The sequence below is a fragment of the Rhipicephalus microplus genome, chromosome 6 (genome assembly GCF_043290135.1).
Source record: "Rhipicephalus microplus isolate Deutch F79 chromosome 6, USDA_Rmic, whole genome shotgun sequence".
Taxonomy (NCBI): domain Eukaryota; kingdom Metazoa; phylum Arthropoda; class Arachnida; order Ixodida; family Ixodidae; genus Rhipicephalus; species Rhipicephalus microplus.
Genome location: NC_134705.1, coordinates 178180997 through 178194570, shown reverse-complemented (window position 1 = coordinate 178194570; position 13574 = coordinate 178180997). Strand labels below are relative to the sequence as shown.

General features: G+C 43.6%; 1 protein-coding gene across 1 annotated transcript in view; it reads right to left on the bottom strand.

Annotated features, from left to right (window-relative positions):
- Nucleotides 1–391: 391 nt before the first annotated feature.
- The window catches only part of LOC142765694 (hypoxia-inducible factor 1-alpha-like), a 162337-nt gene continuing 149154 nt past the window's right edge, over nt 392–13574 (bottom strand). Inside the window, exons 5-6 of the mRNA XM_075867141.1 lie at nt 2561–2850; nt 392–588 (exon numbers count right to left, since the gene is read on the bottom strand). Coding sequence (XP_075723256.1) covers nt 429–588; nt 2561–2850 — 450 coding nt within the window. The 3' untranslated portion in view covers nt 392–428. The remainder of the gene's footprint in view (nt 589–2560; nt 2851–13574) is intronic.

The window sequence follows — 13574 nt, the reverse complement described above, 5'->3', positions numbered from 1 at the left end:
TTCTCTACTATTGCAAGGAAAGGCACCATCTTGAAATCAATCTAGCTATAGAGATGTACAATGCCCTACTGTGGGAACAGAAGGCCCAACACAAACATTAGCTGGGTGATTAAAACTGATGTCACCTTGCAGCGGCTAGAGACACAGGCTTCAAACAGTGTACGAAAATGATTTTCGTGTTCGTTAGTGCGGAGTTTTAAGTGCTTAGGAGCGCAATGAGGCCGTTGAAGAGGTCGTCGTAAAGCGTTTTGTCATGATTGCAAAGCCGCCTAATATGAGTCGATCATTACTCTATACCAACCACGTATTCAACCGCCCAACCCTACTCGCATTCCGTTACACTACCCACAGCAGCCCTTGCGCTCAGGCCAGTCCTTGAGTACAAGGCCGCATTGCTTCATGCTTCTTGTCCACCTAGAGCTTTCTCCTTAAAAGCTGAAACAGAAACTCGCGATTGCGTCAGAAACATGCATTGGCTCACATGTTTTGAAGTCCTGTTGCAAATGCAGCACGTCCCTCGGGTCGAAGTAGGAGTAGACAGACTTCCCGAGCAGTTCTTCAGATGTGTAGCCTAGGAAGGTCTCCGTTCTGCGTGCACAAAAAGCCGAAGCGATTCTAACAGGGCACTTCGGAACCAGCTTTGGCTATCGGTTTCAATGCTCGCTTGTCGGGCATTCTTAAAAACTGCGTTCAGGCTCCACAGCCGGCAAATCTACAAACAAAACACATGCAACTGCAATGCAGTGCCAAGCATTTACTGAAACTCTCGCATACTAGAAGCTTCGCAATGCCTCATAAACTGCCACTGATATTTTGCAGCACTCCCATCCACTGGCTTAACTTCTTAACACAGATATTACTGCTAATTGAGAATCATGTACTTAACATGCCAATATGAAGTAATGGTATTTAGAATGGTTCATGCGTCGCATGAAGTAGTACAGCAGACAACTGACGGACAAACAAGCTTAGCATAATGTTTCAATATACGATACCACGCACATACAGTAGACTCCCGTTAAACAAAAGTCTGTAAATGAAACTGCCTCTAACATGACTGGTTTAGTGCTTGAATTTCGCACCCTTGATAATCTTTTGGCTAGCAGAATCACTGCTGAACAGTATATATTTTCCTGGTCCCTTCAGGTTTCGTTTAACAAGAGTATACTGTGTTATGACATGCAGACATGCATTTAGTTGTGTAAACAGGAGGCCATTAACAAAGAAAACTTGAGACCTTCATTCTCTTCGTTTTTTCGTACGCAATACTGTTTGTGATAAGCACAGTTTATGCTGAACATGATGTGTACTCTTTTATTTCTTCGATTTTTTTTTCTTTAGACTATTGTATCTACGCTTACATAGCACAAACATAACGATGAACACCAACTAGTTCGCCTTGTAAGCTTTACTCGTAGTCAGAACAATGTTGTCTTGGTTGAGGAAAAACCACAGCATGTTAGGAGTGAGCAGAAAGTATAAAACCACCAGGGATAGCAAAAGATCGCAGTGTGGAGTGTCAAATAGAGCGGTACAGTCATGGACAATTTAAATAAGAGCAGTGGAGAGCACTGCAGATGACACTACCGGCATTGCCTGTCATTGGCATTGCCCCAATTGAGATGTCACGTGTGAAGATAATTACACTACTGCGACACGATTCCTTTTCCCTGACCACGTGTTTACCGTGTCAGTCTACCACAGGACCACTACTGACAATATTGCAGCTCGTCAAGAGCAGCAGTGGAGGTGATGCGCCCTGTTCTCTTGTGGAGTAGCAGCGAGAAAAGATTGCAGTCCCTGAATAAGAGACATGTCTCAGTACTACACCAAGTATCCATGTGCCTTAACATCTCAACTGCACAAGGCCACCAGCATGCAAAGTCACCAGTGTCACGTGCAGCACACTCCACAGTTTGCATTACAGTTGCGCATGACTTTACACAGCTCACAATCTGAATGGTGGCAATTTAGGGTCATGAGGGCACATTTTTTCGAATCCACCATTTTAAATTCTGGCCATACCAAAGTAATTTTGACTTGGAACAGTATCATCACAACCAACACTGTGGCAGTGGTCGACGCGACATGGTAATCTCAAGAAATTAATGAGAGTAATAACTGGTGCTTTACGTCCCGAAACCATGATATTATTGAGATGTGTCGTAGTGGAAGGCTCCGAAAATTCAGAGCATTTGGGGTTCTATAACACCATTTAAATCTTAGAACATGGGGCTCTAGCATTACGCATCCATCAAACGTAGCTTCTGTGACAGGGATTCATTGCCATGTCCTTCGCGTGAGCAGTCGAGAACCATAAGGCCACTAGACCACCACGGTGGGTAATCTCCAGAAACTGCGCATATCAGTCCTTACAGCGTATGTTCTCAAGTCGTGTTTCTAACAATGAGCATTGTAAATAGCATCCCTGCTACCGTCGAAAACACTAAAAATATTGTGCAGTACTTTTCTCGGCTTTGGAAGGAGCCGTCAGCCACGGTGGTAGTTTCCCACCTAGTGACGTCTCCGTGGGCTGCCGCGCGCGGCAGCAACGACGCACCTGTCATCGACGTGCGTGAAGCACATGCTGGGGTTGTGCCGACTGAGGAAAGTGTGCGTCCCCAGGGGCACCTCGATGTTGGACGGGTGCGGGATGGGCTGGGCCACGCACACCAGGAAGTGCCTCCGCTCGCGGATGATGATGCTGATTGGAAGGTGGGGCACGGTCGTCGGGGTCTCCTCTTCTTCCTTGGTCACCATCGCCGCGGGTAGGGGCGACCCCTGCTCTTCTTCGGGAGAATGCCTGGGGGCCACCTCGCGTGAGACGCGTGTGCCCACACACTGCATCATCTGGGGGAAAAAAAAAAGAAAGGTCTCGCCGTCAACAAGACACAGGGATTTGAAGGCATGCAGCACAAAATCTCCTACGTCATTACTTGGCTTATGTGAAAACCTTGCCCAATTGATTTAAGTTACGCATTCCAGCAGCAGCTTTGTCGTACGCGAAAAACCCAGAGCCTGTGAATGCATGACAGTGCGGCCCTTGAAGGTGAGCTGGTCACGTGCGTACTTCTATGCGCCGTATTCCAGTAATTGATGCTCTCTCGATCACAGGCCTGTCGTTAATCAGCCGCTTATGATATGGTGATCCAGTCTTCGAAAGTGACACTAAAGGCAAATATTAAATCAATGTTCGTCACTGAAATAGCCGTTCAGAAACCTCGTAGTGCTCCTTTTGTGCCAAAGAAATGCTCATTTTAAAAGAAAATCACGTTTTAGTGGTTTGCATCGTGTTGGCACACTTAAGGCTACCCGCTTCAATTCGAAAATTTCACGTCACTGTCGCGTGCACAACGTTGCCCGGCTTTACCGCACGGCCGTCAACACTAATCGTAGCAGAGCAAAAGTAGCGGGAGCCACAGCAGCAACAACGACCATTGAACAATTTCCAGCCATGGCCTACGAGATGGCAGACGTGCTTGGTTCAACTGGGCCTCGCTGGGACCGGTCTAGTTTAACCAAAAGCACCTTAAACGAGGGAAGTAACGACACTCTCATCCGCGTGCATGTTTCCTGCTCGATTATCCTCACCCGCCTTCGGCCACGATGCGCCCCGCACCATTTTTCGCCGAGGCTTCCCACGAACCCGCTGCCGAATTCAATGGAGGTAGTTGATTTGGAGCCACCTGCGCACCCCGGTCGTGTAGCTAATTTAAAAAAATGGTGATCGCAAGATAAAGAACACTGAAATGAAACAAAAAAGAGATTAGTTTCTTCCAAAAGCCATGTAAACGTGCTACTTTAAAAATAGCTTCATAGAGAGTTCTATGAACCAGGTGTTTTTTTCTTCCACATGATGATAACATGTTTTTATTTATTTATTTATTCATGATACATTACAGGGCCCGATAGGGCATTGAGTAAGGGGAGCAAGTACGAAACAAAAAATATCAGAGATAAATGCATTAATAAATAAATACAGGGAAACAAAATTGAAAAAAAGAAGGAAGAAAAAAAAAGGGTACAGTGCAGTTAAGGAACTTTTTTTCCCTCCTCCCTTTCCCTTTTCCCTCCCCCTTCCCCCTTTTTTCCCTTTTTTTTTACACATGGCAAAAAACAGCAATTAACAGCAAAAAAAAATATATATACATATATATGTATATATATATATATACACACACATACATATGTACAGTGCAAAGCATTTTCAAACAGAGGAACAGCATTTCTTATTCCATGAAACAATTTTTCGCCAATCACACACACTCGCAAAGAAAAGAATGGCGGAAGAATTCGCGAAATAAAAAGTAATGGTGACGACATGATACTATTTCAAGAAATGCTTACGCAATTGGTCAAGAAATGCTTGATGGTTACTGATAGATGCAATATTGTCGGGAAGATCATTCCATAGAACAATGGCTCGGGGAAGTGCTGATGAATTGAAAGTGTTAGTTCGTCCACTGATGCGTTTAATGCTATATTGGTTATGCAAGCGGCGTGATATGCGTGAAGGCGCTTCCAGTGGTAAGGGAGATGGCCTGATGCTATAGCGATATTTATGGAATAAAGATAAAAGAGAAATGGAACGACGTACATTTAATGGCACAAGCGGTATGTCATGTTTGATCTGCGTTATGCTGGAATGTGGGCTGTAGTTGGAAGTAATGAAACGAGCGGCTCTGTTTTGTACAGACTCAAGCTTGTTAGTCAGGTAGATTTGATGAGGAGACCACACTGGTGAAGCATATTCTAATTGCGGACGAACGATGGTTTCATAGGTGAGTTGTCTTAGACTGCTTGGTGAGTTCCACAAGTTCCGGCGCAGGTATCCAAGTGACCTGGATGCCTTGGCAGTAATGGTGTTAATATGCATGTCCCATGAAAGATTGTGCTTGAGATGGACGCCTAAATATTTATACGATGATGCCTGGGATACTAATGTGCTATATATGAGGTATGAAAAATCGGAATTGATGCGCTTGCGGCTGAAAGTGATAACCTTGCATTTAGTAGAGTTAAGACTCATCTGCCATTTGTCACACCACTTTGCAATTAATATGAGGTCATTTTGAAGTACGAGGTGATCTTCGGTGGATTTAATTGAGCGGTAAATGATGCAGTCGTCAGCGAAAAGACGCAGGTTAGAAGATATGCCTGTGGGTAAATCGTTAATGTATATTAGGAACAGTAAAGGACCAAGGACACTGCCCTGGGGCACACCTGATGTTATGTCACAGAGAGATGAGGTAAAACTGTTAGCTGAAGTAAACTGCTGACGGAAAGAAAGAAAGTTACGAAGCCATGATAATGTTAAAGAATCCAGACAGAGAGCTGATAATTTCGAGAATAAACGCGAGTGTGCCACACAGTCAAATGCTTTAGCAAAATCTAAAAAAATACAATCCGTTTGAAGATTAGCGTCCATGTTAGAGTGCAAGTCAGTTGTGAATTCTAGCAGCTGCGTGTCACATGACAGTCCTTTTCTGAAACCGTGTTGCTGAGGAAAAAAGAAGGAATTATGTTCAAGATGAGCGTAAATATGGGAGGCGATAATGTGTTCAAGTAACTTACAGCAAATGCATGTTAGTGATATGGGTCGGTAGTTATGCGGGGAATTTTTATTACCGCTTTTGAAAATTGGGATGACCTTGGCGATCTTCCAGTCCGTGGGTAATAAGCCTGATGATAATGATTGCTGAAAAATATAGCAAAGAATTTTACTTGATATTAGGACTGTGTTTTTTAATATTTTAGAGTTAATGTTGTCAACTCCAGCACTGGTTGAGATCTTGAGATTTCCTATGAGATTAGCGACAACTTCAGCGGAGACATCAATCGCATTCATGTACTGATAATCATGGTCAGGAACAATGGGTATGTTGGAATGATCTTCCCTCGTAAATACAGAAGCAAAATATCTGTTAAAGACATGCGGGCATTCGCTATCATCAAGTGGCTGCTGTTTATCGTCATACAGTGAAATGTGATTACTAATGCTATTAGGAGACACAACACGCCAAAACTTTTTAGGATTAGATTTCAAGAGAGAGGGAAGATCCTGGGAAAAATATTTCTTTTTTGAAGTTCGAACGGCGCAACAGTAGCTTTTTAAGCATTCGCGATATTTTTTCCAAGCCGATGATGTAGGTGCAAGCTTAGCTTTTCTGTAAAGACGCTTCTTTTTATTACGATGACGATTAAGATGTTTGTTAAACCAGGGATTAGTTTTATCGTTGGAAATGGACACCACGGGAACGTATCGGTGCACTAAATTTGTTAGCACGTTCTTAAAAAGCACCCAGTTCTGCTCAACGGTCCTATCAAAAAACGAAGGTAAAAATGTCCGAACGAAAAATTTGTTAAGTGCAATATTCATATCCTTATAATTATCTCGATTGTAATCACGGATTTGAGTGATCGTGCTACCTTGAAATGCAAGAGGAATGGTAAGTTGTAATTGGATAAGCCTGTGATCACTAAAACCGTCAAGGTATAAAACATCACTAATTGACTCAGGAGCATTGCAGAAAACGAGATCAAGAATATTAGTACCGCGGGTTGGCTGATTAATTGCTTGGAAGAAGTTGAAGTCTAAGGTGAGGTTTATGAGCTCTGTTGCATTTTAGCAAGAAGATGACAATTGAGACCAATCTATTTGCGGAAAGTTAAAGTCACCAACCAGGTAAGTAATGTCGGCCGGGTATTTACCGATAGCCGAAGTAATGGAACTTCGAAGTTCGTCAATGAAGGAACTATTGGAATCCGGCGGACGGTAGCAGACGCCAACCAGTACCTTTGCCGTTGATGTAGTACAGGCGGCCCACACTATTTCAAGGCAGGAGTCGGTATTCACCAGAAACGGCACTAATCCTTTTTTGATAGCTATAAGAACACCACCGCCTTTTTTAGCTTTGCGGTCATGTCTATAAAGGCTATACTTATTTGGGTTGGCAAAAATTTCACTGTCCATTACATTCGGATGCAGCCAGGTTTCCGTAAGTGCAACAATATCGCTATCAGCATCTTCCAAGAAGGAACACAAATCATCACGTTTAGGAAGAAGGCTTCGAATATTAGTAAGAAATAAAGATAGTGTTTGAGAACTGCTGCGACTAGGTCTAGGTATTGCTTGAGTTCTTTTATCCCTGCCTAGCTATCTAGCAGCTGCTATAACAGTGTCTGTCGCACTATCATACACATACGTTTGTTGATCAATCAGTAGTTTATCAAAGACCAGCTTGCCTCTCTTATCCTGCATCTTGGCAAATTCAAGTAACTTTCGCCTTGCTAACCCGGTCGCAACAGAAAAGTCTTCTCTAATTGAATAAGTCGAGCCTTTGAGCTTATGCGCAGATGCAAGAATTCGCTGCTTGTCCTTGAAGAATGCAAGAATGTTTTATGTCCGCATCATGTATTGTTTGGCATGTGGCAACTACTATAGACGTGAAAAGGAGCAGAAAGCAGAAACCACTCACAACACAGCTGGAGGTTCATGTCTCGGTCAAGGGGGTCACCGCAGGGCGGCGGGAGAACAACGTTCTAACTGCATCGAGTTTCAGGTCCCCCCCCCCCCCAAATCATTGCAAAATACCGTAATTACTTGAATCTAACACGCACCTTTTTTCCGGTTAAGAGAGTTCATAAATCGCATGCGCGTTAGAATCGAGCACGAAAAAAAAATGAATATGGTCATTCTATTGCCATCGCCACTTACGAAATGGCCGCCCCCTACGTGCGTCGGCATGGCGCGTCGGTCATTTCTGCCTATGTGTTTCTCATGTGCGGCACTTCATACGTGTGTTGAGGAGTTCGTCATCTTGTAGTACATTAGCATCGACGGCATGGTAGGGCCGACTCCAAAAACTCGACGAGTGCACCACAATGCTGCTTCTAAAAGAAAAGTCATCGCGTGTGCCGGAACGGACAGAAATCGGGCCGCATCGCGAACATTCGGAGTTCCCGAAACGTGCGTGCGGGACTGGCGGAAACAAAAGCAGAATATTGTTGACAGCAAAGATTCACGCAAAGGCTTCAGTGGACCACAGCAGGGTCGGTTTCCACAAATTGAAGAGCTGCTCGGCGAGTATGTGATTAAGCAGTGAGCGGCACAGCGGCCCGTGACGACAGAACTGCTCCAAGTGCAGGCTATGCAGTTAGCCTTAGAAAAAGGGCTAATGCAGAGCCATTTTAAAGCGAGCAGGTGCTGGCTAACGAACTTTATGAAGAGGAAAGGCTTTTCCCTCCGAAGGCAAACGGGCATATGCCGGAAGTTGCCCGAGGAGTACGAAAAAAAGCTTCAGAGTCTTCAGAGGTTCCTCCTAAACTTGCCGCACAACAACGGCTACCTGCTTGGGCAAATCGGGAATGTCGGTCAGATGCCTCTTTACTTCGACATGCCTGGCACCACAACCGTCGAAGAGAAGGGGGCGAAGCAAGTTCGTGTACTGACATCGGGCCACGGTAAAACTAGAGTGACAGCAATGCTCCGTTGCACGTCAGATAGGCATAAGCTTCCCCCGTACTTCATATTTAAACGGAAGACGCTCTCAAAAAGAGTCGTTTTCCCGAGTGGTGCGATCAAGCAGGCCAACGAGAAAAAAGGGTGCGCGTTGCAACCGATGTCTTAGTTTTTTTTTTTTTTTTTTTTTTTTTTGTCGTGGAAACCGGGCGTGCGTTAAAATCGAGGGCGCGGTAGAATCGAGTAAATACGGTATGCGGCTAAAGTTAGTCTTCAATGAAATATAGAAAGAATGTATAGAAAGCACCTAATCACTCTGACACAATGAATAATTTTACTTACAAATTGATAAGCAACAAACACGTTGGAATGTTGAAGATTAGGCAAAGCATAGAACCAACAAACAGTGCAGACAAAAAAAAAAAAACGTGCGCAATGTTTTCTATGCGAGCTACGCACAGCCCAGGCGAAAAATGGCGTGAGCATAAAAGACAAATATCAGCAATGCGCAAGATTCGCGCATATTCAAGGGCGACCGCGAAGGAGACCAATCATCACGCAAAAACAGCAGCGGAGAACGGAAGGACTCTACATGGGTGAAAAGGAAGAGAGTAGGTCGCGCAAGCGGCGGCAAGTACAGTGGATGGCGGTACTTTCCCGGGATCAAGGGGCTTTAGCTTAACCAACAGAGAATAGAACCTTTGAACCACTTGCACCATTCCCCGTAGTAACATTCGGCGGTTCTTTTTTCCATGAATCAAACAGAAATGAACGGCATTTCATAACATCTCTTGATGTACAAAAGGTTCCTTATTAAGTGCAGCTAGTTTGATTACTAGCGATTGATTGTAGGCGGTAACTCTGATGTCATCAGGATAATTTTTCCAATGTCCTACTCGTGGCGCATGCGTTTTTGTTCATTTATATTGACTTTTTCGCTACCACGCCTATTCAAATCGATCACTTGTGATCGACACTTTGGATCGCCAATTATGACATGTAGAATTTGTTTCTCGTGCACCCAGCACTTTACAATAGTTAGTGAAACCACTCAATTGTCAGAATTAATTTGTATTTGCCCATTTTGGTAACATAGTGATTTTTGACAGACTTTTGCGCAAACCAATGTGCGTGTGTTGGTGGGAAAATGCACTTGGCAGGCACACTTCACAGAATTGCGTGCCTCTCGTGGTTATTCAACAGTACCACTAAAGTTCTGTAATCAAAACAGCCTTTGCAAATTTAATATCAAATTAAGGTGTAAGCTTCACTATCTGACAGTGTTGAGCAGTAATAATTTCCAGAACTTCATGCAAACCATTCAATAGAAAGCTGTTGCTGGGAGTCAGGGAATATTTACTAAACAAAAAAATATAACCGAAGGTCCGCCACATGTATGATGTGTTAAAGTGGTCTTCTCAATCGGTTTACAGCAGCTTTGGTGTTGCTCGTATCGTTATCACCAGACACAGCTGGGCCACATTTAGTGTCACTAACCACTCCTATAACAGAGTCGTCATGCGCGTATGGGCGCACACCTGCGCTGCAAAAGACGTGCACCGCTCGAAACTGTCTTGCAACCACACCTGAATCCGAGGATGACAGAACCTCTTCTTCAAGTATTATGGCGACACTGTTTTGCATCAGCATGAGACATTCACATCTGTTCATGTGTTTGTTTTGCTTATGGCTTAAAGTTGTCTCCTCTGCCAGAAGTGCATAGCTGCTGACCTATGTGCACAATCTTACAGCTACTCTGGTTACGTGTGAGGTCCACACGTCACCGAGCAGCGGTGGGCTGGCGCGCCGGCTGCAGAGCTTCTCACTACAAGAAGGCCACCTGAGCACATCCCGGCTCTCACTACGGAGCGGCGCAACACGCTTTAGAACTGCGTGAGATAATGTTAATTTTTATAATAGGATGTGCAAATAAGCAAAAAAATATGCTTTGATGCATATATTGAAACGGTGACGCTAGGTGAAATAGAAAAAGGTGACGCTAGATGAAATAGTTCATTGGACATTTGATTTAAAGAGGAATAATTCACATCACAGGCATCAATCTGTATTGTAACACCTTCAGGCTCTTAAAAAAAAAACTCGGGAAAAGTGTACGAGTTCACAATGTGAAAAGGAAAAGACTATTCAGATTTAGAAAAAGCACTCCGAATAACACAATCGCATGGCTAATCACAGTGCGTACAATGAAATGCTATGACGAAAATCTACTCTCAATGTTTCGGCTTTTTTCAGCAAGAGGCCACGATTTACTAAACAGGAGGAAAAGATTATTTTCACATTGAATTTTATCACAAGAGACGCCAGCGATGATTGATTGATTGATATGTGGGGTTTAACGTCCCAAAACCATCATATGATTATGAGAGACGCCGTAGTGGAGGGCTCCGGAAATTTTGACCACCTGGGGTTCTTTAACGTGCACCCAAACCTGAGCACACGGGCCTACAACATTTCCGCCTCTATCGGAAATGCAGCCGCCGCAGCCGGGATTTGAACCCGTGACCTGCGGGTCAGCAGCCGAGTACCTTAGCCACTAGACCACCGCGGCGGGGCGAGACGCCAGCGATGTGATTAGGACCGAGATTGACAGTTTGTGCATGCTGCAGTATGAAATTTTACACTTCCCGGTTGCTCCGCAGTACAAAATAGCTCGGAGTACTGGGCATTTGCTTGGCACCTGTTACTAGAGAGTCATCCATTATAAGTTTGGTACTTGCATGGCCTGTTCTACGACTCCAGGAGACGCCGGTGCCATTCATTTGACACTGCATGCGTAAAAGGACCGTGTGTGAGGAACGAGTGTCGTCAATGGAAGGAAAAATGTCAGTGCTGTCAAAATTAGAAGCTGCTATCACTGAGGGTACAGCGCGCTGCGATACCAACACGGGGCGATACAGTTGCTTCAAAAGAAGATTGACAATCTTGAAAATCGTAGTACACAGCATAACTTGGTATTCTACGGCATACCTGATACAAGTGTCTGCGAATCATGGTCACAATCTGAATTGCTTGTGAAAGAAGTATGCTCGACAAAATTACAAGTTAACCCGAAACGATAGAAAAAGCACATCGGCTCGAGAAATTTCGAGAGGGAAAAACGTGGCCCATGATCCCAATGTTCGGGTCACTGAAAGAAAAACACCTGATTTTAGGAAAGGCCAAGAATTTGAAAGGTACAGGTATCGGTATGTTGGAAGATTTTTCTGAGCCAGAGCGAAAGAGAAGGCAAATTTTGTGGCAATTTGCTAATAAATATAGAAGCATGGACGCAATAGTACAACTAAAACACGACACCCTTCACATAGACGTCATCAGGTACACTTACGATAATACCTCAGGCAAGGTTGTGCAGTGCAAGTGACCGAATAAGTTCTTATGCTCCCCACTTTCTTTTTTGTTGGTAAACTGTAGGAGCATTAAAACATAGTTGACATATTTGATAACTTAGTGCGCATGATAAAACCAAGTGTAGTTTTCTGTACTGAATCATGGATGAATGAAGACGTGGCAAACATCGAGGTATTTCCAAATAACTTTACTTGTTACAGGAAAGACAGGAACTATCATGGAGGTGGTGTATTTATCTTGGTAGATCAGCGCATTCCATCTGTAGGCATAAGCACTACAGACAATATGAGTGAAGCTGTTTGGTGTCAGCTTAAGCTCTCGAATGGCAAATTACTATCAGTCTGCTCTTTTTATCGACTGCCCGCCAACTGGTTCAACTAAGGAATTTAGTGAATTCACTGCTACAGCTACAAAAATCACCTGTGATTACGTCGTTATAGGTGGGGATTTTAACCTTCCTGATATTGACTGGAATGAGCAACCAATAGCTCCAGGAAGTTCTCTTAGTTTTAAATCTGAAATGGCTGATTCCATGAACCTCTTGTCTTTAAAACAGACAGTGTTGAAACCAACTCGAGGAGGTCATATCCTTGATCTATTTTTCACAAATATGCCAGAAATGGTAGAAAACACTGAAGTATTACTAGGGATAAGTGACCAGGAAGTTGTGCTAAGTGAGATAAATATGAAACATACGAGTGCTTACAGTGAAAGGAGTCGGTGCACGTACAATTACGCGAAGGCTAATGTCCAAGGAATCAACACTGCATTAGAAGAATATTTCATTGTTTTCGAAACACTTGCCAATGAGTACTGAGTAGAAGAGCTGTGAAATTTGTTTAAAGGCAAGATCCTAGAGCTGAGAAACCAATTTGTTCCGTCAAGGGTGCTGACCAGGATGCGTAATAAAAGTAAACCATGGTTTCCTAGAGAACTGGACGTTTTGGTCAAGCGTGGGCAGGGAATTTACTGTTCATTTAAAAGAAATCCCTCGGAAGAAAACTCTTCCATAATGAAGCTGGCAACGTGTGAAGTAAATAATGCTGCAGTCGAAATGAAAGCAGCCTACTTAAACACAATTGAACGTAGAATAACGCGCAACCCGAAAGAACTCTAGAGGTATATCAAATGAAACAAGAAATACAACATTTCGATTCCCGCTCTGACCAGCGGTGATATTACCGTGAGCGATGTGACAGAAAAGGCCGAGTTGTTCAATTTATATTTCACGTCAGTGTTCTCAGTCACTACTGACCCCCAAAAAGACTTGAAAATGTTGACACATGAATCCACATCCATGCCTGATGTAGTACTTGAAGCTCGCGGCATTGAATTACTACTTAGAGATCTAGATTGTGCAAACCCAGTGGGTCTTGATGGCTTACCTAATGTTATGTTGAAGTCTTCTTCCCGTACTTGAAAGTTATTTTTGAAAAAACGTTAAAACGGAGTTCTCTTCCAACTGATTGGAAAATGGCATCCGTTGTTCCTATACATAAATCTGGCCCACACAATGCTGTGAGTAATTACCGCCCTATCTGACTCACTTCTGCGTGCAGTAAAATTCCTGAACGCATTTTATATACTGCGGTTCTAAAGCACATAGATAGTAATTCCTTATTCAACTCTAACCAGCATGGATTTAGGCAGGGGCTATCATGCGTCACACAACTGGTAGAGTTCACCCATGATTTAGCAGCAGCACTGGACGACAAATTTTCGGTCGACTGCATTTTTCTCGACT